The 22,713-nt window shown below is 36.1% G+C and overlaps 1 protein-coding gene and 1 pseudogene across 6 annotated transcripts in view; one reads left to right on the top strand and one right to left on the bottom strand.

Annotated features, from left to right (window-relative positions):
- NT5C2 (5'-nucleotidase, cytosolic II) overlaps positions 1-22,713 on the top strand; it is a 149,949-nt gene that overhangs the window by 84,272 nt on the left and 42,964 nt on the right. For 4 of the 6 annotated variants that reach the window (XM_045040626.1, XM_023240878.2, XM_045040627.1 and 1 more), the window contains exon 3: positions 18,989-19,062. In XM_045040626.1, the coding sequence (XP_044896561.1) occupies positions 18,989-19,062 (74 nt within the window). Of the gene's footprint in view, positions 1-5,490; positions 5,689-13,908; positions 14,113-18,988; positions 19,063-22,713 lie in introns of those variants that run through there. The other 2 variants (XM_045040628.1, XM_011287440.4) reach the window with 2 other exon arrangements.
- On the bottom strand, positions 21,983-22,081 carry LOC111557219 (annotated as a pseudogene).

The following is a 22,713-nucleotide window of genomic DNA, read 5'->3' as shown; positions in this document are numbered from 1 at the left end:
ATCCTGTTTCATAACATCATATGTTATTCAATATACTAGTACTGAGCTTTTAAAGTTAAAGTTCTACAAAAGGCATATCAGAAGTGTCAGTCTCATATATATTCTTCCTCAATAACTTTGGATATATTTTCTTTCTTTTTTTTTTTTTTAATATTTATTTATTTTTGACAGAGAGAGCATGAGCGGGGGAGGGGCAGAGAGAGAGGGAGACACAGAATCTGAAACAGGCTCCAGGCTCTGAGCTGTCAGCACAGAGCCCGATGCGGGGCTTGAACTCACTAACCGTGAGATCATGACCTCAGCTGAAGTCGGACACTTCAACTGACTGAGCCACCCAGACACCCCTGGATGTATTTTCGTTATCTTGCTTGGGATTCGTTGGAATTCTTGATTCTATGCTTGTCTTTAATTGGTTTTCTAAATTCTCAGTCATTATCTTTTCATATATTGTCCCTACTCTACTCTCTATCCTCTTCTGAACTCTGATAAACATGTTAGACTTTAGCACTGTGTCCTCTCTTCTCTTTCTTTCTCCTGTATTTTCTATCCTTTTTTCTCTCTGTGTTACATTCTGGAAGGTTTTTCCTGACCTACCTGTCCGTTCACTAATTCTCTTTTTAGTTAGGTATGACCTGAATCTATCACATTTGAAATTCTGGTTTTTATAATTTTTGATAGTTTCATAGTTTCATTTTGGAATCTTGTATCAAGTATGCTATGTTACTTTTTATATTTTCTAGTTCTACAGTAAACATTTAAGCCTTAAAGAACCTTGGTTTAAGAATCAAAAGACCGGAAGTACATTGCTGGCTCTATTTCCAGCCACTTCCTTTCAAGGCTTTTTGTTTATATTTATTAAAAAATTTTAATATTTATTTATTTTTGAGAGAGGCAGAGAGAGAGAGAGAATCCGAAACAGGCTTCAAGCTGTCAGCACAGAGCCTGATGCAGGGCTTGAACTCACCAACTGCAAGATCATGACCTGAGCCAAAGTCAGATGCTTAACTGACTGAGCCACCCAGGCGCCCCTCAAGGCTTTTTAAAAGAGAATTTTAGGGGCACCTGGGTGGCCCAGTTGGATGAGCATCCAACTGTTGATATTGGCTCATGTCATGATCCTGGGTTGTGAGATAGAGCCCCATGTCTGGCTCTGTACTGAGTGTGGAGCCTATTTGGGATTCTCTCTCTCTTCCCCTCTTCCCCCCCATCCTTCTCCCCCAGCCCCCCCCCCCACTTGTGCTCTCACTCTCTCTCTAAAATAAAAAAAAAAAAGAAAATTTTAATTGTTAATACATCCATTCAGAAATTAAATTATTTCAGAAGTTAATCCCAAATTTTAATCTCTTTATTTATTTATTTATTTATTTTTAAACTTTTATTTTTGAAAGAGAGAGAAAGAGAGAGTGCCAGAGAGGGAGGGGCAGAGAGAGAGGGAGACACAGAATCTGAAGCAGGCTCCAGGCTCTGAGCTGTCAACACAGAGCCCGACGCAGGCTTGAACCCACAAACCGTGAGATCATGACCTGAGCTGAAGTCGGATGCTTAACTGACTGAGCCACCCAAGTGCCCCCCAAATTTTAATCTCTTAATTATTTTTTTAACAGTGTTTAAAATTATTTAGGTGATAGACAAGTAAATTCTTTTTTTTTTTTTTTAATTTTTTTTTTCAACGTTTTTTATTTATTTTTGGGACAGAGAGAGACAGAGCATGAACGGGGGAGGGGCAGAGAGAGAGGGAGACACAGAATCGGAAACAGGCTCCAGGCTCTGAGCCATCAGCCCAAAGCCCGACGCGGGGCTCGAACTCACGGACCGTGAGATTGTGACCTGGCTGAAGTCGGATGCTTAACCGACTGCGCCACCCAGGCGCCCCTCTTTTTTGTTTTTAATGTTTGTTTATTTTTGAGGAGAGAGAGAGCACAGGGGAAGGGCAGAGAGAGAGAGGGAGACAGAGGATCCAAGTAAGCTCTGAGCTGTCAGCTCAGAGCCCAGTGGGGGCTCGAACTCATGAACCGTGAGATCATGACTTGAACCAAAGTCAGACACTTAACCTACTTGGCAACCCAGATGCCCCTAAGTCAATTCCTTTTTTTTTTTTTTTTAATGTTTGTTTATTTTTGAGAGAGAGAAAGAGTGGAAGTGGGGGAGGGCAGAGAGAGAAACAGTATCCAAAGCAGGCTCCAGTCTCTGTGCTGTCAGCACAAATAAATTCTTACTGTACAATATTCAGTAATACAGAAATGCAGAGTGGAATATGAAAGTTCCCCTTCACTTTCCCTTTCATCCTCACACCTCTTTCTCATAGGTGACCACCATTAGTAGTTTGGAGATCATCTTTGTAGTCCCTTTTCAATACATTTAGAATACATGCATATGTGTGCATTAAATTTTTTTTTTTTTTAACATTTATTCATTATTGAGAGACAGAGAGAGAGAGAGACAGAGCACAAGCATGGGAGGGGCAGAGAGAGGGGGAGACACAGAATCTGAAGCAGGCTCCAGGCTCTGAGCTGTCAGGACAGAGCCTGACTCAGGGCTCAAACTCACAAACTGCGAGATCATGACCTGAGCCAAAGTCAGACGCTTAAACTGACTGAGCCACCCAGGTGCCCCTGCATATGTGTGCTTTAATATGAATCTAGTCATTTATAGATTCTGGCCTTTTCATTCCTGATAATACTAGTCCAGGCTCTGGTCCTCATTGTCCTGGATTACTACAGTAACCCCAATAGATCTCTTTGCCTTGTTCTCTTCAAATCCATTTTTTTTTTTTTTGGTTGTTTTGTTTCCTAAATTTCACATATGAGTGAAGTCGTATGGTATTTGTCTTTCTAAGACTTGCTTACTTTGCTTAGCATTATACTCTCTAGCTCTATACTCTCTATACACTATACTGTCTAGCTCCATGTCGTTGCATACAGCAAGATTTCAATCTTTTTTCATAGCTGAAAATCTATTTTTAAAATCAAATTATCACTCTGCTTAAAACCTTCAGTGGCATCACATCCTCTGTGCAATGGGATAAATTCTAAGCCCCTTAACATAACATTTGAGGTCTTATAAGACTGACTTTTTTCTTTTCACTTTCATTTTGAGCAGTTCCCTGCCTCAAACTTTATTCCATTAATTCTGAGTTGAGTCTAGGGTTGTTGTTTTTTTTTTCTACACATCCTAATGTCTGTTAAGTTGCTTTTCATTCTTAGTTCCTCTTCTTTTGAAATGTTCTCCACTTACTCTTTTAGCCTGATTAACACCTGCTAATCTAATCCTTTTATCATGGTGATTAAGAGGCTGGACCTTAGGTTAGCATTTCGCATTATTCCGTTTAATTTCTTTAGAATCGCAGTATTTAACTTCTTTTTTTTTTTTTTTTTAAGTTTATTTATTTTTGAGACCGAGAGAGCATGAACGGGGAGGGGCAGAGAGAGAGGGAGACACAGAATCTGAAGCAGGGTTCAGGCTCTGAGCTGTCAGCACAGAGCCCGACCGACGCAGGGCTTGAACTCACGGACTGCGAGATCCTGACCTGAGCCGAAGTCAGACGCTCAACCGACTGAGCCCCCCAGGCGCCCCCACAGTATTTAACTTCTATAGTCTTGTTTTGTCATCTGTGAAATTGGAATAATATATACCTCAGAGTTATTTGAGATTAAATGAGATAATATATATATAAAGTGCTTAGCACAATATCTGTTTAAAAAACAATAACTTGGGCATTTTGTCTTTTCAGAAAGACTCAGGCAAGACTATAGATGCATCTCTGTTGTGCATATCTCTAACACTATAGTTACACACTGCTTTTAAGCTTTGTGAGTGGGTCTCCTCCCAGTTAGACTTTGAACTCCTTAAAATCAAGGGCTGCCATGTTTATCTTTGTATTATGGGTACCAGGCATATAGAGATTCAATAATATTTCTTGACTATCCATATGAAGTTTGAAAGAGCTAATCATCTTCAAACAGTGCAGTATCATTTGCACAGGAAGCACATGTAAGTGTGTATACCCTTTGTCCAAGTGAGAATTTTTGTTTTCCCTTTCTCTGCAAGTAGTAAAGGCTTAAACTTAGTAATTACATTTATTTCCACCACACTGAGCTGTGATGCCACAAACTAAAAATCCAGGGAAGCCAGGGGAAATTGGCAGTCTTAAGGATTAGATCATTTTTCCATATTCAGTTTGTGTTCCTGTATTTATGGAATTTGGTTTGAGGATGGTCAGTGAAAGTTCTTTATATTCATGTACAATTTGAAAATTGGATTAAAAAAATATTTCTCAAGAGATATTTTGGTGAGATAATGCTTGACAAGCTACCCAGTTGCTTTACTGTACCCCAACACTCGAAATTTTTTGAGTGCTTACAAATGACGATAACCCTACCAGATGTTATTTGTCTTTTATAGATAAAAAATCTGAGGCTTAGCATATATAACTTACTCAAGGTTCCAGAGCAGGAAAGTGGAGAAACTAGAATTTAAACCTAGTTGCTCCAGTGCTCATTCTTCTTCCGTTACACCATACTGCTTTTCTAAATAAACTGAAAACAATTTTAGTTTGAATTTATAGTATTTAATAGTGCTTTTATTAAAAAAATTTATTCAAGTATACTTAACATACAGTGTTAGTGCTTTTAGTTACTGGTGACTAAACATTTTAATGACTAATAGAAACCTTTATAGTAAGATATTTAGATAATATTTAAAGAGATAATTTTTTTTAAGTTTTAATTCATGTAGTATTTCTTGAAGGTATGTATATTTTATTTTTAATTTGAATCACCAGTAGAAGGATTTACTTGACATCTCAGTTTTCTTAGACTTTCACACACTTGTTTATTTCTCCCCTTGTTGCATAATCCCTATGCATTATATTTGGTCAGGAGGGAGGAAATTTGCAGATGTTTGTCTTTTAAACTTCGATTTGCTCTGAAATTTGTAATTAACCTCTAGAATGTTCTGAATTTATCCCCCATATGCCAAAGATCTGTAAATTTCTTTCCACATGAGCTGAAATTTTCAGGTGATTGAGTAAAATATTTGTGAACACAGATGTTTTCCTTAAAAGCGGTTAATGATCAGGAAAAAAAGACCTCAGTGGAAATACTTTATATTCCTTCTGTAATATGATTGGCATATAAATACTTCCTTCCTCTGTAGTTCACATTGTTCATTTTCTAAGGGAGGAAATAACTAAATTGAGGATTAAGACATAGTATTATTTATCCTATTGATTTTTTTTTTTTTCTCCCAGAGAAAACTAAAAATGATTTGGACTGACTAAGGCCACTCCATTCTGTGAAACTCATTGTTTGCTTACTATTGGCAGGCCTCATTAGGGGGTAAATTTGCTTTTTCTGTGTTTGCCTCTAATGATTCCTGTCTCTTAGGGGAACTTGTCATTTTCCTAACCTGGCCAGTCTTAAACAATTCAGACTATTAGTTATTTTTTCTGCCCTCCAATTTTTTCCTATTATTCTTAGGTTTTCAAGTATTTAAAGCTGAGGCTATTGGTCGCTGAGATATTGCCTGGTTAGGGTTCGGCATTGTGCCCGAATTTGTTGGGCCTCTCAGGGCCAGAGTTCTCTGTGCTTTAACAAATGAGCTACAGTTCTCAAAAGATCATTGAAGCTTGTTTGTTGATCCTGTATTCTCATCCAGAGGAAGTAGATCTTTGAGAATGTCTAAGGAAGGGTAAGTGAGTTTATTATTCTTTCTCCTTCATTTTTCTCAGTGAAAAAAATGTTCTAGTCATCTGTGAATTGGAAGATTAATAAGCAGTGTTACCAGCCGGACAGAGAAGGTAGAGGGAGAGATTGAAAGAAATTTAGCTGAAAGCTTACGTTGTTAATGCTTCACATATACTCTACTATAAAGTTTTACTATTGCTATTTTGAAAGACAGCATTGAGGATGGATACTCTCCATAGGAATTTAGTGAGCTTTAAGCACGCTGTTTACTCTGTGGTAAACTGATTTTGTTTTTCTGTAGCAAGTGTTTATGAAAACTGGAAATAAATAGGGGTGTCTTACCAAAGAATTTTATATAGACATGAGTGAAGTTTAAAAGCTCAAAGGCATTTTCCAATAATTTGTGCCTGTGGAAGATGTTGTGAAAGATTCAGTGAAAGGCGGCTTGTGATTTTGTTTCTTTCTGGGAAGTGTAGACAAAAAGTAATTTTGAATAGAATCCCCTATGCCTTTTTACTTTGCAATAGAAAATAGTTCCATGTTAGGGTTTTCACTGTTTTTATATTATTGTTTCTTAAGCCTCAGAGTTTGAATTGCTACTGCTATTCTTTTTGTTACTATAATAGGTGACATGTAAGTTAATGATTGCATACTAATTATTTTACTCCTAACCTTCAAGTGTAACTAGACCTAGTTAATTTCAGAGACATTCTCTGGTTAAGTAGGACGCAGATCACACAAAAAAATTTTTTAATACAGTAAATTTTAATTTTGATTTTCTGGAAGCTCTTAATTCTTTTTCTAGTTCTTTGTTCTATTAGAAATTTTGAATATTTTCAGGGCTCCATGTTTACAGTTTTTAAAAAATCTAATCATGTGTTGATTTTGAGCAAACTAAAATTGGCCCACTTTACTGCAATTTGAAATCTCTTTAGAGAACAACCATGGGCATAATAATTCTGTATTATTTTTAGAACTCTCATGACATCACTAGATTTGAAGTTTCTTTAAATGTGAAAATTAGAAAGGACTGCCTCTTTAGGGTTAGTATGTTTTCTTTCTAGTATCAGCTATAAACCTGCAGTTGTTAAACAATTTTTATGACAAAGATGATCACAGATGCTGGTAATATTGGTCAGTCTTGTACACATGATTGTTTATAAAGCTGGTTTGTAGATTTAAAAAACAATATTTTTAGGGGCACCTAGGTTGCTCAGTCAGTTAAGCATCCAGCTCTTGATTTCAGCTCAGGTCATGATCTTACAGTTCGTGAGTTCAAGCCGCACAGTGAGCTCTGCACTGACAGCATGGAGCTTGCTTGGGATTCTGTCTTTTCCCTACCTGTCTCTGCCCCTCCCCCACTCTCTTTCTCTAAACAGATAAACATTAAAAAATCAGTTAAAAAAAAGAACTATATTTCTAAGTGCAGTCAAAATTCTTAGAAAGTAATTAGTATTAATTTTCTCCCTAAAGTGTGTGTTAGAGTTAGTTAGAAAGAAATCTATATAAACCAAAGGACACCATAAGGGTTGAGATACTCTTTTAGGTTTATTTCTAGGAGCCCCTGGGGCAATGTCCATGCTGTATGAATAGGTAATGAGCAAGTTCATTTTTTTAAATTATTTTTTTAACATTTATTTATTTTTTAAAGACAGAGTACTAGTGGGGGAGGGGCAGAGAGAGAGAGAGAGAGAGAGAGAGAGAGAGAGAGACAGACAGACAGACAGGCAGAATCTGAAGCAGCCTCCAGGCTCTGAGCTGTCAGCACAGAGCCCGACACAGGGCTCGAACACATGAACTGTGAGATCATGACCTGAGCCAAAGCTGGGCGCATAACTGACTGAGCCACCCAGGCACCCCTCACTTTTTTTTTTTAAGATTAGCTTTTATAGTTGCTTGCTTATTTATTTATTTATTTGTTAATTAATTAATTAAAAGTAAGCTCTACCCCCAATGTGGGGCTTGAACTCATGATGCTGAACCGTACTCTACCGACTAAGCTAGCTAGGCTCCCCTGAGCAAGTTCATATGAAATGTATGGATAATATAAATGAAATCAGAGTTTATTCTCCTTTGCTGTTTTTAGAAATAAATGGATAAATTTTGTATTTTGGTATGAAAATAATTCTAATATTCACAGTTTGTATATGTGTAATATTTAGACATAGATATCATTTGATATCTGTGAAATATTTTCCTAATGGTAATAGGAAAAGATTGTTATTAAGTTAAATCACCAAAAATTATACTTGAGCCTTATGTAAACCTGTGATATTGGAGACACTGTGGTATTAGTGTAAGAATAGTCATATATAGATCATGAAACCTAATAGGGACTTCATAGACCCTCACATACATAGTCAATTGATTTTTAACAGTGAGGCAAAGATAATTCAATGATTGGAATAACTGAACATTCATTCAGAAAAAAAAAGTCTTGACCTTTACCTCAAACCGTATATAAAAAAATAACACAAAATGGATCCTAGACCTAAATATAGACGTAAAAAGTAAAGTGTAGGTGAAAATCTTCGTGACCTTGAATTAGCTAAAAATTTCTTGGAGAAAATACATAAAAACATGAAAATCAAAATTGTTCAATTGGGTTTCGTCAAAATTAAAAAAAAAACCAAAACTCTGCTATTTAAAAGACACCATTAAGAAAATGAAAAGGCAGGGTGCCTGGGTGGCTCACTTGGTTAAGCGTCCGACTTCAACTCAGGTCATGATCTCGTGGTTTGTGAATTTGAGCCTGCATTGGGCTCTGTGCTGACGGCTCGGAGCCTGGAGCCTGCTTTGTATTTTGTGTCTCCTCTTCTCTCTGCCTGCCCTTCCCATGCTCATGCTCTGTCTCTCTGTCTCTCAATAATAAATAAACATTAAAATTAAAAAAAAAAAAAACGTGAAAAGGCAAGCCACAGACTGGGAGAAGATATTCTCAATACATATATATCTAATAAAGGACTTATGACCAAAATATGTGAAGAATTCTCACAACACAACAATTAAGACAAACCCAGTTTAAAAATGGGCAAAAGATTTGAATAGATGTTCCACACAGAAAAAGAAATGGCCAATAGGCACTTGAAAAGATGCTCTACAGCATTAGTCATTAGGGAAATACAAATTAAAAACACAATGGGATACCATTGCAGACCCACTTAGAATGACTAAAATTAAAAACACTGTAGGGGCATCTGGGTGACTCAGTCGGTTAAGTGTCCTCAGGTCATGATCTCACTGTTTGGGAGTTTGAGCCCCGCGTGGGGCTCTGTGCTGACAGCTCAGAGATTGGAGCCTGCTTCGTATTCTGTGTCTCCTTTCTCTGCCCCTCCCCTGCTCATGCTCTGTCTCTCCCTCGGTCTTAAAATAAATAATCATTAAAAAAAAAAAAAACCCAAATACTGACAATATGGAGCACCTGGAACTCTTATGCCTTGCTGATAAGAATACAAAAGAGAAAAATGTTTGGGCAATGCCTTTTAAAGTTAAACATGACCGGGGTGCCTGGGTGGCTCAGTTGGTTGAGTGTCTGACTTCAGCTCAGGTCATGATCTCACAGTTTGTGAGTTTGAGCCCCACAAGGGGCTCACTGCTATTAGTGCAGAGACCACTTTAAATCCTCTGCCTCCCTCTCTCTCTGCCTCCATTCATCCTTTCTCTCTCAAAAATGAATAAACATTAAATAAAAAAAAAAACCCACAACTATTATGTTAAACATACCTAGTAATTCCACTTATAGGTATTTACCCAAGAGAAATGAAAGCATATCTCCCACACAGATTTGTATGTGAGTGTTTATAGCAACATTATTTATAATAGTAAAAAACTGGGAACTGCCCAAAGTATCTAGTAACTTAATGGATAGACAAATTGTGGTATATCCATAATATGGAATATTGCTCAGGAATAGAATAACTAATTTTGATACATGTAACAACATGAATTAGTATCAGAAATGTGCTAAGAAAAAAGAGGCCAGGCACAAACTATAGCTTATTTGATTCCATTTATATGAAAACCGTAGTGACAGAAAGTGTAAATCAGTGGTAGCTTGGGACAGAAGTTGGGGTGATATTGCCAAAAGACATGAGGGAGGAGTGTCTCGCTGGCTTGTTGGTCAAGCATGCAAGTCTTGATCTTGGGGTTTTGAGTTCAAGCCCCACGTTGGGTATAGAGATTACTTTAAAAATAAAATCTTTTAAAAAAGAGAGACTTGAAAGACCATTTGGGGTTGATTATGGTGGTTGTTACATAAGTGTGTAGGATTGCCAGAATGCACCAAACTTTAAAATGGGTGAATTTTATGTTGAGTAAATGATACCTCAATAAAGTTGGTGGGGGATGAGACTTGAGAAGCTCCTCAACTTGCTTATTTAAAATTTTGTGAATAAAAAGGTTATTATTTATTCTTCTTTACGGGAATGTACTTGGGGGAATACAGATGATTTAGGATGTGTTATGCAGGAAAAATGCACTCTCCTAGTGTCATGATTGCTTCCTGATCCTTTAGAGTTGTTGGATCCTCTAGAGTAACTAGAGTTACTAGTGCTGCTTTCTATTAGGTAAGAGGTCAAAATGAGTTTTATCATTTGCTTTTATTTTAACTTCTAGATTTTGACCTTTCTTTTCCATTATAGCACAGTGAGTACAATTGTTTGCCTAATAACATTGGATAATCATACTTTCTTCTTATTTTTATTCTGCAAAATTTAACCTTTGTATCTTGCTCCATTTTATAAATTATTCTCCATACATTGGTCTTTGCTTTAAAAATTTGTGGAGAAAAAAATGAAAAAGAATTTAGAGGAAAATATGAAAAAAGGGATTGGAAAAATTTGTATTTATTTAGACTGAGGTTCTAGAACAGTAAATTTATATTCAGAAGTACTGATATTGTCTCTGGTGTCTCTCTTAATTTGTATATTCTTCATTTGCTAGTCTTCTCTTTTATTCCCCACCATCTGCTCTCATTACTGCAGTTCCTTCATTTCGGAAAGAAGGTGAAAGGAATTTTAATGTCTCTTCCTTAAAGAGACTCTCCTTAAAGTGTGCTTTGAAAGCTTTAGTGGATAGTATGACCAGTAAGTACTCTTTTTTTTTCACATCTAAACATCTCTGAAATCGTGCTGCATCTAGCAATATACCACCTAGAATTAAGTTGAGTTCTTCCAGATGATTTCATTTCTTTCAGTCACCTAAGGGCAATATTAACCATCCTAGCAATGTAAATGTGGACCACAAACTTACTACATGACTGTTCAAATTCTCAAAGGGAGGTTTTTCCTCCCCGCCTTAGACTGTGTCAGGGCTGAGATGTACAAATTTTCTTGTGTGTTTCTTCAGTGCTGTAGATTTATTTCTTCTTTTTCTTCATATTATGGGTATAGCTCTGTGGTATTGTAGCTTTATGAGGCTCTAACTTTTCTTGGGCATCCCTTCCACCCACCCCCACACCCTGCTTTTAGTGGCATATAACATGGGTGAGTTTTACAACTGATGGCCTCTTAAATTTTAATCATCTTTAATTTTGCTCTGTGCATGCCACCATAGTCACTTCTTTTCCCTGGAACATTTTTTTATTGAGTATTTGAATAAGAAAAGTGAATATTTAAAAAAACTTTTTAAAATGTTCTGTTTATTTTTGAGAGAGAGAGAGAGACAGAGTACTAGCAAGGGAAGGGCAGAGGGATAGGGAGACACAGAATCCAGAGCAGGCTCCAGGTTATGAGCTGTCAGCACAGAGCCCTATGTGGGGCTTGCACTCTTGAATTGTGAGATCATGACCTGAGCCAGAGTCGGACACTTAACTGACTGAGCCACCCAGGCGCCCCTTGTTGTTAATACTTTTTTTTTTTTTTTTTAATTTTTTTAAATGTTCATTTATTCTTGAGAGACCGAGTGTCAGCTGGGGAGGGCAGAGAGAGAGGGGGAGACAGATCTGAAGCAGGCTCCAGGCTCTGAGCTGTCAGCACACAGACCGATGCGGGGCTCAAACTCATGAACTGCAAGATCATGACCTGAGCTGAAGTCGGTTGCTTAACCTACTGAGCCACCCAGGCGTCCTTGTTGTTCATACTTTTAAATCACAGGGTGCTGTTCTTCTAGCATAAAGTGATAAATAAAATGTATCCCTCCTTAGGGTGTTCCTTAGAGAAAATATTCAGATAAATTAGTAGATTAATGGCTGAAGTTTATGAAAACAAAAACTAATATTACTTAAATGATTTTTGCTTTTATAAAATCTAGTCCCCAATTTTTCTGTTGTATCTGTATAGGAGTGGTATTTGAATATCAATTTTTAGGACTCCATTTCATAAATTAGAAAGTTCTTACATATATATATATATATATATATATATATATATATATATATATATATATATATAGTATCACCAGGCATACTTTTTATTGAAGGATAGAGACAAAGACAGGTCTTGGCATTATGTTTTTTAAATAACAGCTTTATAGAAATATAGTTCACATACCATTCAATTCACCCTTTTAAAGTGTACAATCCAGTGGTTTTTAGGATAGTCAGAGTTGTGCGACCAATACCACTGTCTAATTTTAGAACACTTTTATTACCCCCAAAAGAAACCCAGTTCTCAGTTAAATATTGTCTCTATTCTTTACAGGGCCCTGTGCTAGGTTTTGGGAAGTTAGTAAATCCTGGCCACAAAGGTTATAATCTAGTGAATAAGAGAACTACCCATATATTTTATATATGTGACAAAATATACTACATGCCAAAATAATATTTGAATATTCAAACCTCTTACATGGATTACAACTTTATAATCTCTTTCACTAAGTACGAAAGTAATCTGAGACCCAGAAACATCACTGTCAGATAGTTCTGTGGCATAGCCGGAATAGTTTCTTGAAGAAATCACTTGAGATTGTTGCATCTTGAAAAATTAGAGATAACTGAGGAGGACATTTCAGGTATAGGGAACAGCAGAAACAAAGCCTCAGGGCACCTTTAAGAAATAGCAAGTAGTTCATTTTGATTATTAGAGCAAAAGCTGCATGATGTGGATCAAGGTGAGATAAAAGTGATTTTGGAAAGATGGTAAAAAGCTTTGAACTCCTGGAATATACAGAAACGTGTTAGTTTGGGTAGGTAGGGAGGAATGTCTAAAGGTTATTAAGTAGGAAAGCAACATGGGCTTTAAGAGTTTGAGCTTTAGGACAGTGCTTCTTAAATTATCAGTGATGAGGGACCAGTTTTTTTTGTTTTAATTCTAATCTTGTCAAAGTATACATTTATAAAATATAATAAAAATGAATTACTAGGAAAATGAGATGTGTTTACTTTTTTTTTTTAATGTATGTTTTTTGAGAGAGAGCGTGAGATTTCTAACCGACTGAGCCACCCAGGCACCCACCCCTACATTTTTTATTATTACATTCAACAAATGTAAAATTTTCACATTTGCTATAAAAGTTTCTAAATACTTGCAATTTCTGTATGTGTCATGTCATGGGTTAGTAACGACTATTCACAGGCCAGCATTCGTCTGTAGATTACATACCACTCTTTGGGTAACACTACTTGAAAGCAGTCAATCTGGCCATTACTGTGCAGGCAGAGCAATTCGTAGGTGATTGCTAAGAGTTAATGAGTTAATAAGGACCTGGACAAATTGTTAGCAGTATGAAATGGATGATCTGGATTCCATAGACATTTGAAAATTTAAATTAAGGCACATGAGATAATATGGATTTGAGGGAGAGGAAAGAGTAAAAAGATATTAACTAGATTTTAGGCTTGAGTGGTAAAATGAGAATGCCAAAAGCAGAAATAGAAATTAATTTGGGAAGAAAGACACTAAATTAGATTTTCAGCAGAAATCCACACTGTAGCATATTTTTATTAGGTAAACATACACACATAGTCACTCACAGAGAGACATTGTTTGGTTCATAATCTAAATTTGCACTCTCAAAAAAGCACTTGTAACTTTTCTTTGATTGCAACAGACTTTGAGTATATTATTACACAAACCCATAACCAAAATATACCCAAGATTTTGTACTTGTATCTTTAGTCTCATTTGTTGTTGCAGTAACTGTTGTTGGGCCCTTGGCCAGGAAATTGTGACTCGTAGGCGGGGGGGAGGAGCTAGGGATAAAGTTCACCATCGCCAAAGAAACTCTATTCCAAATGGATTTGTGTGGGGCAACAGTGATATCCAATGACAAGTTAAATTAGACACAGAAGAGTTTTCTCCAACACTGTCTCAGAAGATACGTGTCGTTAGAGGGACTTGATTCAGACCAAAACAGTCTTTTTGAAGTTAGGTTCAAGTTACACAAAAATAAATTGTACTAGGGACTTGAAGAAGAATTTTGTTATGTGACTTCAAGAACTAATTGACTCATAGTTTCACACATTGCAGAACGGCAAGCAGTGACAGATGAGGTAATGCTGCTTTGAATTATGAGTTAAATCTCAAAACCACTAAGAGTTTGCTGTTTACAAAATTCCGAATTTAGTAAATTGCATGTTCACGTTCCTTAACCATGAGGATATTAGATCTCTGTTCTTAAAGCAATTAGTCTTATTTCTTATGGTTAATATCTATATTTACTTGGATAGAATTTCTTTAAGTTTTATGCCTTATTGTAGTGGAATATGATGATAAAAGCTGTTATTTGTGTTTCTGTTGAAATCTGTGCCTGGTTTTATAGTGCTCCTATGTGTTCTTTCCTAAAGATCATTTCTCTTGTTAATGCTCAAATCTGTATCTTGCAAATGCCTTACTATGTAGGAATTTCTGCCTGATAATTGCATTGTAAGGTTGGACGCTTAGGTCAGTCACGCTTTCTAGAATGGAGAGTTCGTGTTTTATTTAAAGCAAGCTTTGGAAAGTTAATTTCACAACTGTATTCACATTCTTGAAGTGGAGCTCTACAGTGGAGTGTGTTCCACTGGTTAATAATTTAGAAAAGTGACACAAGTAAATTGGCTTTGGCAAAGATAGAGTCAAGGTCCTGGGACCAATAGAAATTTTTGAGTTCTCTAAGCAGGTATTATCTTTTTGTTATAAATATATGGTGGGACAGTGACCCAGTCTTTTAACTGATACAACACCTAATACTTTGTTTTGTTATAATAATAAAGAATAGTGATTAGTTTCAGGCCAAGAGATTGTTTCTCTTGAAGACTGTATCCTGGAGACATGATATTTCTGGCTGCAGGCTGCCTCTCTTCTGAAGTCAGTGCATACTTTGAGCATTTGGTTGTTTATGATCTTTGTAAATCTTAGCATATATATTATTACAGTTTTCTTTGATCCACCTGTTCCCTTTTGTCATAATAACTTTACTTAATACACTTTAGATATTTGCACATGAATTAGATTTAATTCCCTATTGCCTTTTCCTCCCATGTTTTTATAGCATAAGTTAGGGAAAGAAGAGATGAAAATCTACGTGAAGTTTTTCTTTTGTTTCATAATAGAAATGAGAAGGGGAGACAGAAGTGATGGTTTCTTTCTTAAATTCAGGAATTGTTTCTGTGAATGAGGTTACTTATTTTGAATGAAAAAGGAAAGATAAAAGGGGTATTTGGTGGAAGATCTTCATAGGACATCTTATTTCCTAAGATTAGGCATCTAAAAAGTCTTTTCTCACTTAGGCTACTCCCTGAAGAACAGCTTTGGGAATATGTCACATAGTGGTACCAGTCTTGTACCAGGCTTTCAACAAATGTGCTGATTGAATAAAGTGACAAGTTAATCAAAGAGGAAAGAGTGCAATTTGATGGATATTTAGCTGTGATTATTTTGGCAAAACAATAGATTTTCATATTCCCAATATATGTGATTCCAAGAGTTTGTATGGATAATCCTTAGGGGCATTATGATCTTCGTATCCTTAAAAAAATGTGATGAGGAGTACAGGCTTAATTTTTCTTCTGACCAAGAAAGAAACTGTGGTAAGCTATTTTGCTGGGTCTGTTGGTAGTTTCTTTCTACGTTTAGCACTGATTGAACGATATTAGCAAAGTCTGGGTTTTTCCCTGTGATTTTAGCTCTGTCTGAAACCGGCTCACATCATTCTTCTATCAGAAACAAAGCTGTTTCTTTTATTATGTGGCCCAACGTATATCCCTCCTGGGTTGTATCACCAGGAAGAATAATCTTCCCAGTCCGTTCCTGCCTGAATTCCCATAGAATATTTTAGGCATGTCAGCTGTTTGGGCTCTGATCAAGGATTTGATGCAGTTGGCCTCTGGCCTGAACGGAGAGTGTGTTTGAAAAGCTTAAGCTTCAGTGGCAACATTTGGTTTCCAGAGTTAGAATCATTACTTTGTGTCTTCTCCCTCTTGTGCTGCCTTCAGAAGGATTTATGTAACTGGGAAAAGGTGATGATAAAGTAGATGCTTTTGTTAGTAAAAGCAGGGTGACATTTGGTGAAGTGGTGGAAGGGTCTTGGTGATATATTTGTGGTTATGGGGGTGTTTAAAAAATTTGGATGGGTGTCATTTATCTTGTAGTTCCTTGTATCTTTCAGCTACCCACTAGTCTTCTATCCCCCTCCTATCCATAAGAAAGGACCTATATTAAGGCGACTTAAAATAGGAAGCCAGAGCACCAAACAGGTCTAATTAAGGGAAAAGAAGTCCCAAGAAAAGGGAAAAGAAAAATACGTATCTGCAGAGGAAGCCAAAAATGCAAAGGACTAGTTTTAGATATACATCATGTGCAAAGAACATTTTTACAATAATTTAGGGTAAGAGATGAATTATTAATAGGCCTGATAGGTACTTTTTATATAAAACATGGTTCACCATTGGTCAGTGGCAAAACTAATATACAGCACTTAGTATTACCTAGATTCTAAACAATGACTTTCATATACAACTCATCTGTACTTAGTAGATAAAGTAGTTAAAGCATAATTGATGTACATAATCCCATTAGAGAAATAGAGTGTTAATCTACAGTGTTACAGAGATAAGGAGCTAAATACCAATACTGGCATTAATTCTCAGGATTTAGTTCTCAGGAACTAAGGGTTTTATAGAGCTGCATTTAGAATTCATATATACGTTCTGAGATGAGAGGAAAAGTTCTCTGTTAAAATTTAAAATAGTAATATATGAGTTGCTGAAGAGTAAAAAAAAAAATCATGGGGTACATGGGTGGCTCAGTTTGTTAAGTGTATATGACTCTTGGTTTCGGCTCAGGTCATGATCTCACAGTTTCGTGGGTTTGAGCCCTGCATCGGGCTCTGTGCTGGCAGTATGGAGTCTGCTTGGGATTCTCTCTGTCTCCCTCTCTTTCTGTCCCTCTCCCACTCACACTGCCTCTGTCTCTCTCAAAATAAATAAACTTAAAAAAATTTTTGTAATTTAAAATATCACTGCCTAAATCATTGGTTCCCAAACTCTTCAGTATCCCATCAGTTAAAATGTAGAACATTCATCACTTCCTGTACTCTTGTCCTTATAATATAGTAGAAAACATACGTAAATTCAACATTTTTAAGTGATGAAGTATCAGTAGAAGATCTAGTATCTTCTTTTTGTGCCCAGTGGAGTCTTTTGTATCCCCTGGTACAGTCTCTCCTCTTGGGAGATTATTGACCTATACATCATTAATAGGGGAGCCCAGACCAGGCATCTTTATTTTTATCGATTTTTCTAGGTGATTTGTAGCATTCTTATTTCTCACAGTTACTTATAAAATGAAGGCAAAGAAAAGGTTTGATAATAAGAGGCTATCAAGCTGGGGATCAGATGGAAAGGATTTTTTTATTTTCAGAAATGATTAGAACTTACCCCAGAATATCATCATGGTGATTGATGGTTTACCATGCTTTTTTTTTTTTTTAATTTTTTTTTCAACGTTTATTTATTTTTGGGACAGAGAGAGACAGAGCATGAATGGGGGAGGGGCAGAGAGGGAGACGCAGAATCGGAAACAGGCTCCAGGCTCTGAGCCATCAGCCCAGAGCCCGACGCGGGGCTCGAACTCCCGGACCGCGAGATCGTGACCTGGCTGAAGTCGGACGCTTAACCGACTGCGCCACCCAGGCGCCCCTCTGATTTACCATGCTTTTATAGTTTTTTCCCTGGGTCTTCAAAAATGATTTCTGAAATTTGAAACTGATTATTTCATTTCTTCAAAATCTGTAATTTGTCCTTGTCTGCCCAATAAAGTCCATACTTTAACGTGGCATACAGAATCTTCGTGATTTTGACTCCTAACCTTTTAGCTTTTTTTTTTTTTTTTTTAATATTTATTTAGTTATTTTGAGGTAGAGAGCAAGAGCGGGGGAAGGGCAAAGGGAGAGGGAGAATCCCAAGCTGGTTCCACAGGGTCAGCCTGGAGCCCAATGCGTGGCTCAATCTCATCAACCACGAGATCTTGACCTGAGCCTAAATCAAGAATCTGATGCTTAACCTGCTGAGCCACCCAGGTACCTCTAGTTTCATAGCTTTTATTGACCTTTCCCTCCTACCCCTGACCTTCTGGAAAACCTCCTTTTGCAAAAACAAACGGAAAAGCAAAACCAAAGCAAACTCCCTCAACTCCAGCCACTGTAAATGTTTTTATAGTTCACTATAAACCTTGTCCTGGCCTGATTAATCTGCCTGGATTGCCTTTCTTGCTTTGTCCAAATGGAAAACTTCTACTGATTGCTTAAGATTCAGCTCAGGCATCTCTTCTGGTCCCCAAAGAACTGGTGCTGTCTCCTCTGTCTTATTGTATAGCAATTATTGAATTGCTAAAATTATTTGTGTATAAGTCTTTCTCCTGCTAGGCTGAATTTCCTCAAGGATAGAGATTGCAAATTAAAACAGAGGTTCCATGAGGGCAGGTACTCTTTTGTTCACTGTGTATCATGTACCTTGTTGGGGATAAAGTAGGCATTCAATATTGGAATGAATCTCTATATATTTATATCTTTAGTATCTGGCACATGGTAGGCTTTAAATGAGCCTCTGCTTATTAAATAAATTACAAATGAATGAGTGAATGTATTATAAAATCTCAGGCATAAACTTATCTTGGTGGGTCAGACTTAGAAAAGGAGAAATCTCTGAAATCTTCACGTGGCATTGTTAACACCAAGACACAATAAGAAAATACATGTTTTTCCATATACTACCTGATTTCACTTATGGTGTAAGAAAGACTTGAATAATTTTTTTTATGAATCTAAGTATTGGTGTTTAAGTGAAGAAAAAATCTAGAAAGATAGACAAATAATTTCATTAAATTAGGAATTTTTTTTTGGTTTGTCTCAGTATTAATTGAGATATTATTTTTTGCTCCTTGTTTTAGGGTGTTTGTGAACCGAAGTTTAGCCATGGAAAAAATAAAGTGTTTTGGTTTTGATATGGATTACACACTTGCTGGTGAGTAGCACTTTTTGATTGCTTAAGAACTTCTGGTTTAGACATAACACAGTGGGTCTACAGCAGGCAATTAATAAACACTCCTTGATTTAATCATATATTTAGCTACCAGAAGCTCTTGTTATCAAAGCTCCTTCCATTGATATTTATGACTATTGAAATTACCAGTTATCCTGAGATTTAGATGGTAAAGATAAGTAGAGCTAAATTACTTTAGACACCCTGGTAAGAAATAATGCAGTGACATTATACATTAATGTGTATATTAGGGCACTTTTGGCTTTTACTTTATTGAACTATTCTTCACGGATGGAATTTTTTATCTTGTGCTCTACCTAAGGAAAACTTTTATCAGCTAAAATTTTTAATGTTATTCTTAAGACAAATGGATTGCAAATATGCTATGTAAAGACTTCTTTAAAAATTAGAGCTGTTCGCTTTGTTCATTATCAGATAGACTTTAAACACAGCACTGTGCTGTTTCTCCCTTCCTGTCTCTGATATATATTTAAAATAATGTATTAGTCATTAGTTGCAAGATATTTTCAGAACTTAGGATGTTTTTATTGAAATATTTGCATCTGGTGAAAATGTCATTTAATTTAAGAAGTAGTAGGGGTGGAGGACTGAGTTGAGTGCATATTCATATATGTATGTGCATGCATGTGTGTACTGCCATGACACCTGGAAAAGAATCTTTCAGAAATTTTCTCTAAAAAATACTGTCTTTATGCAAAAATCTTAAAATATATAAATTCACTTATCTTCAGAAACCTTTCATATAACGGTATTAGAAAACTGAGTTCCATCTCATATCTCAATTTGATGTTCAGTTTAGGCTAGTAAATGAATAATAATAAATACATGTTATAATAATATAATAATGCAAAAATGAACACATGCAGTTTATAGGTAATTGACACATAGATGTGGCCATGACATCTACCAGACAACTTATATATTAAAAACATACACTGCCTTGGTTTGAATTTTCCTTTCTTTCCTTTATACTCTTTGTTATTAATTTGATTTTCTATTGCCTTACAGTTGTTTTTACAGCATTTTTATTCTTTTATGTTTTTTAATTAGACACAGACATTTTTAGGAGCACTTGTCAGAAAGCAGGTGGAAATACTGTACTTTCTCAGGGTAGATCTTTCTGTCCAAATTGGGGGAAAATCCTACAATCTCTCCCCTTTCTAGAATTTTGCCTTTCAAGGGAAAGGAATGGCGAGATATTACCTAAAACAGAGAAGTTAACGGGATCAAAAGTGACAGATTTTTCCCCCCCCTTGGTTATTAAGACAGTCTCAGTGTATTGAAATAGTTTTGATTTCAATTTGATTTATTGAAAACCTGTAGGTTCCAGACACGTTTTGTTACTGAGCTTTGAGATAATATAGTTATTCCCACAGAATATTGAAAAAACAAATTTTCTTGTTTAATGAAGAAGTTACTGAATCTTAGTCTCTAAACTTTAAAGATACCTTATAATTTCTTCTTTTTATTTGCTTTTTTGTTTTTTTTTTGTAATCCGACTTCATATTTTAATGCTTACTCTTACTGTAGACACTAATATATTTATATATAAAGATAATAGGAATTATTAACAATTATTAAGTGCTTAGTATGTGCCGAGCCCTATTCTAAATGTTCTATATAGATTATCTCATTTAATACATGGATTATCTCATTCACATAATTTACTTAATATTACAAAAACCCTACGAGGCAGATACTGCTATTGTCTTCATTTTACAGATGATAAGACATTAAGGACTTTGTCCAAGGAAGTTTAGCTGTGATATACCTGAACTGAGATTCAAACCTAAGCATACATTTATATGTGAGTGCGTATACACACACACCTGTATGTGTATATGATAAGTTTAAATTAATCATTTTGAATAATGACAGTTTATAGTGAGGTATAATTTCAAAGTGCTAAGCTCCTCACCTTAAACAAACAAACCAGGAATTAAGCCCTCAAAAGGACTACTTTAAGTAGTCCCCCTTGAGAGACTGTACATCATTTCAATAGTTCAATGTTGGATGAAAAACATTGTTAGTCTTATGGTGCTGCCTTCATAAAGCACATAGGGAAACAAGTTTATTGGCTTTATACTGTCACCTGTTTTCCAGAATGGTATACATTAAATTTATCTGAGAATAACTTGTTATTTAAAAAACCTCACACCCTTGAAGTGCTAAGGGCTTTTCACCAGAACAATGTGCCATGAAGTATGGAGACAAGATTAAAAGAAGTGTTTTTTGAAAGCTTTGAGTATTTTGGGATAAACATCATTGGAATAAGTGTAATAGCCTCACAGGATAAGTTCTTGGAAAGGATCTGTATTCTTTCTGAAACCTCATCTGAGACATTGTCTTCTCTTTGGTCCTGACACCTTAGTACATCATTTCCTAAGAGCAACTTATATATCATTTGCAGCTCTTGTTTGCTTGCCTGTCTCCCCATTGGCCTGTGAGTTCTTCAAGGGCAAGGGCTTTCTTTTCACGTTTATATCCGATATGTTGCCAAACTTGGCATGTAGTAGGTGCCCAGTAAAAATATATATTGAATGAACAATTTGGGTACATGAGTTTTAATATGTCAGTTTAAGAATCACTGTACTTTATTAAAATAAAAACTTAAATAAATTAAAAAAACTTAAAAAAAAAAGACCTAAATTTGAGATCTGAAACCATAAAAATCCTAGAAGAGAGCACAGGCAGTAATTTCTCTGACATTGGCCTTAGCAACATTTTTCTAGATAGGTCCCCTGAGGCAAGGGAAACAAAAGGAAAAATACACTATGAGGATTACGTCAAAATAAAAAGCTGCTGCACAGCGAAGAAAACAGTCAACAAAACTAAAAGGCACCTACTGGATGGGAGAAGATATTTCCAAATGACATCTGATAAAGGGTAGGTATCCAAAATATATAAAGAACTTATAAAACTCAACATCTAAAACACAAATAATCTACACTTGATCTTAGCCAAAAGGCCGAGAAGCGATAAAAACACAAATAATCTAATTTAAAATGGGCAGAAGACATGAACAACCATTTCTCCAAAGGCATACAGATAACCAACAGACCCATGAAAAGATGCTTAACATACTCATCACCAAGGATATGGAAATCAAAACTACAGTGACATATTACCTCACACCTGTCAAAATGGCTAAAACAAAAAACACAGAAACAACAGGTGTTGGCGAGGATGTGGAGAAAAAGGATCCCCCCTGTGCATTGGTGTAATGCAAACCAGTGAGGCCAATGTGGAAAATAGTATGAAGGTTCCTCAAACTTAAAATCCAGGAATTACACTACTAGATATTTACCCAAAGAATACAAAAACACTAATTCAAAGGATACATGCACCTCTATGTTTATAGCAGCATTATTTATAATAGCCAAATTATGAAAAGCAGCCAAAGTGTCCATCGACTGATGAATGGAAAAAGAAGATGTGGTATGTGTATATGTGTGTGTATACACACACACACACACACACACACACACACACACATACACACACACACAATGGAATATTATTCAGTCATCATAAAGAATGAAATATTGCCATTTGCAATGACGTGGATGGAGCTAGAGCATATAATGCTAAGTGAAATAAGTCAGAGAAAGA

This window comes from Felis catus, chromosome D2, assembly GCF_018350175.1.
Source record: "Felis catus isolate Fca126 chromosome D2, F.catus_Fca126_mat1.0, whole genome shotgun sequence".
NCBI lineage: Eukaryota > Metazoa > Chordata > Mammalia > Carnivora > Felidae > Felis > Felis catus.
The sequence above is the reverse complement of the archived record's forward strand: the minus strand, read 5'-3'. Positions and strand labels throughout refer to the sequence as shown.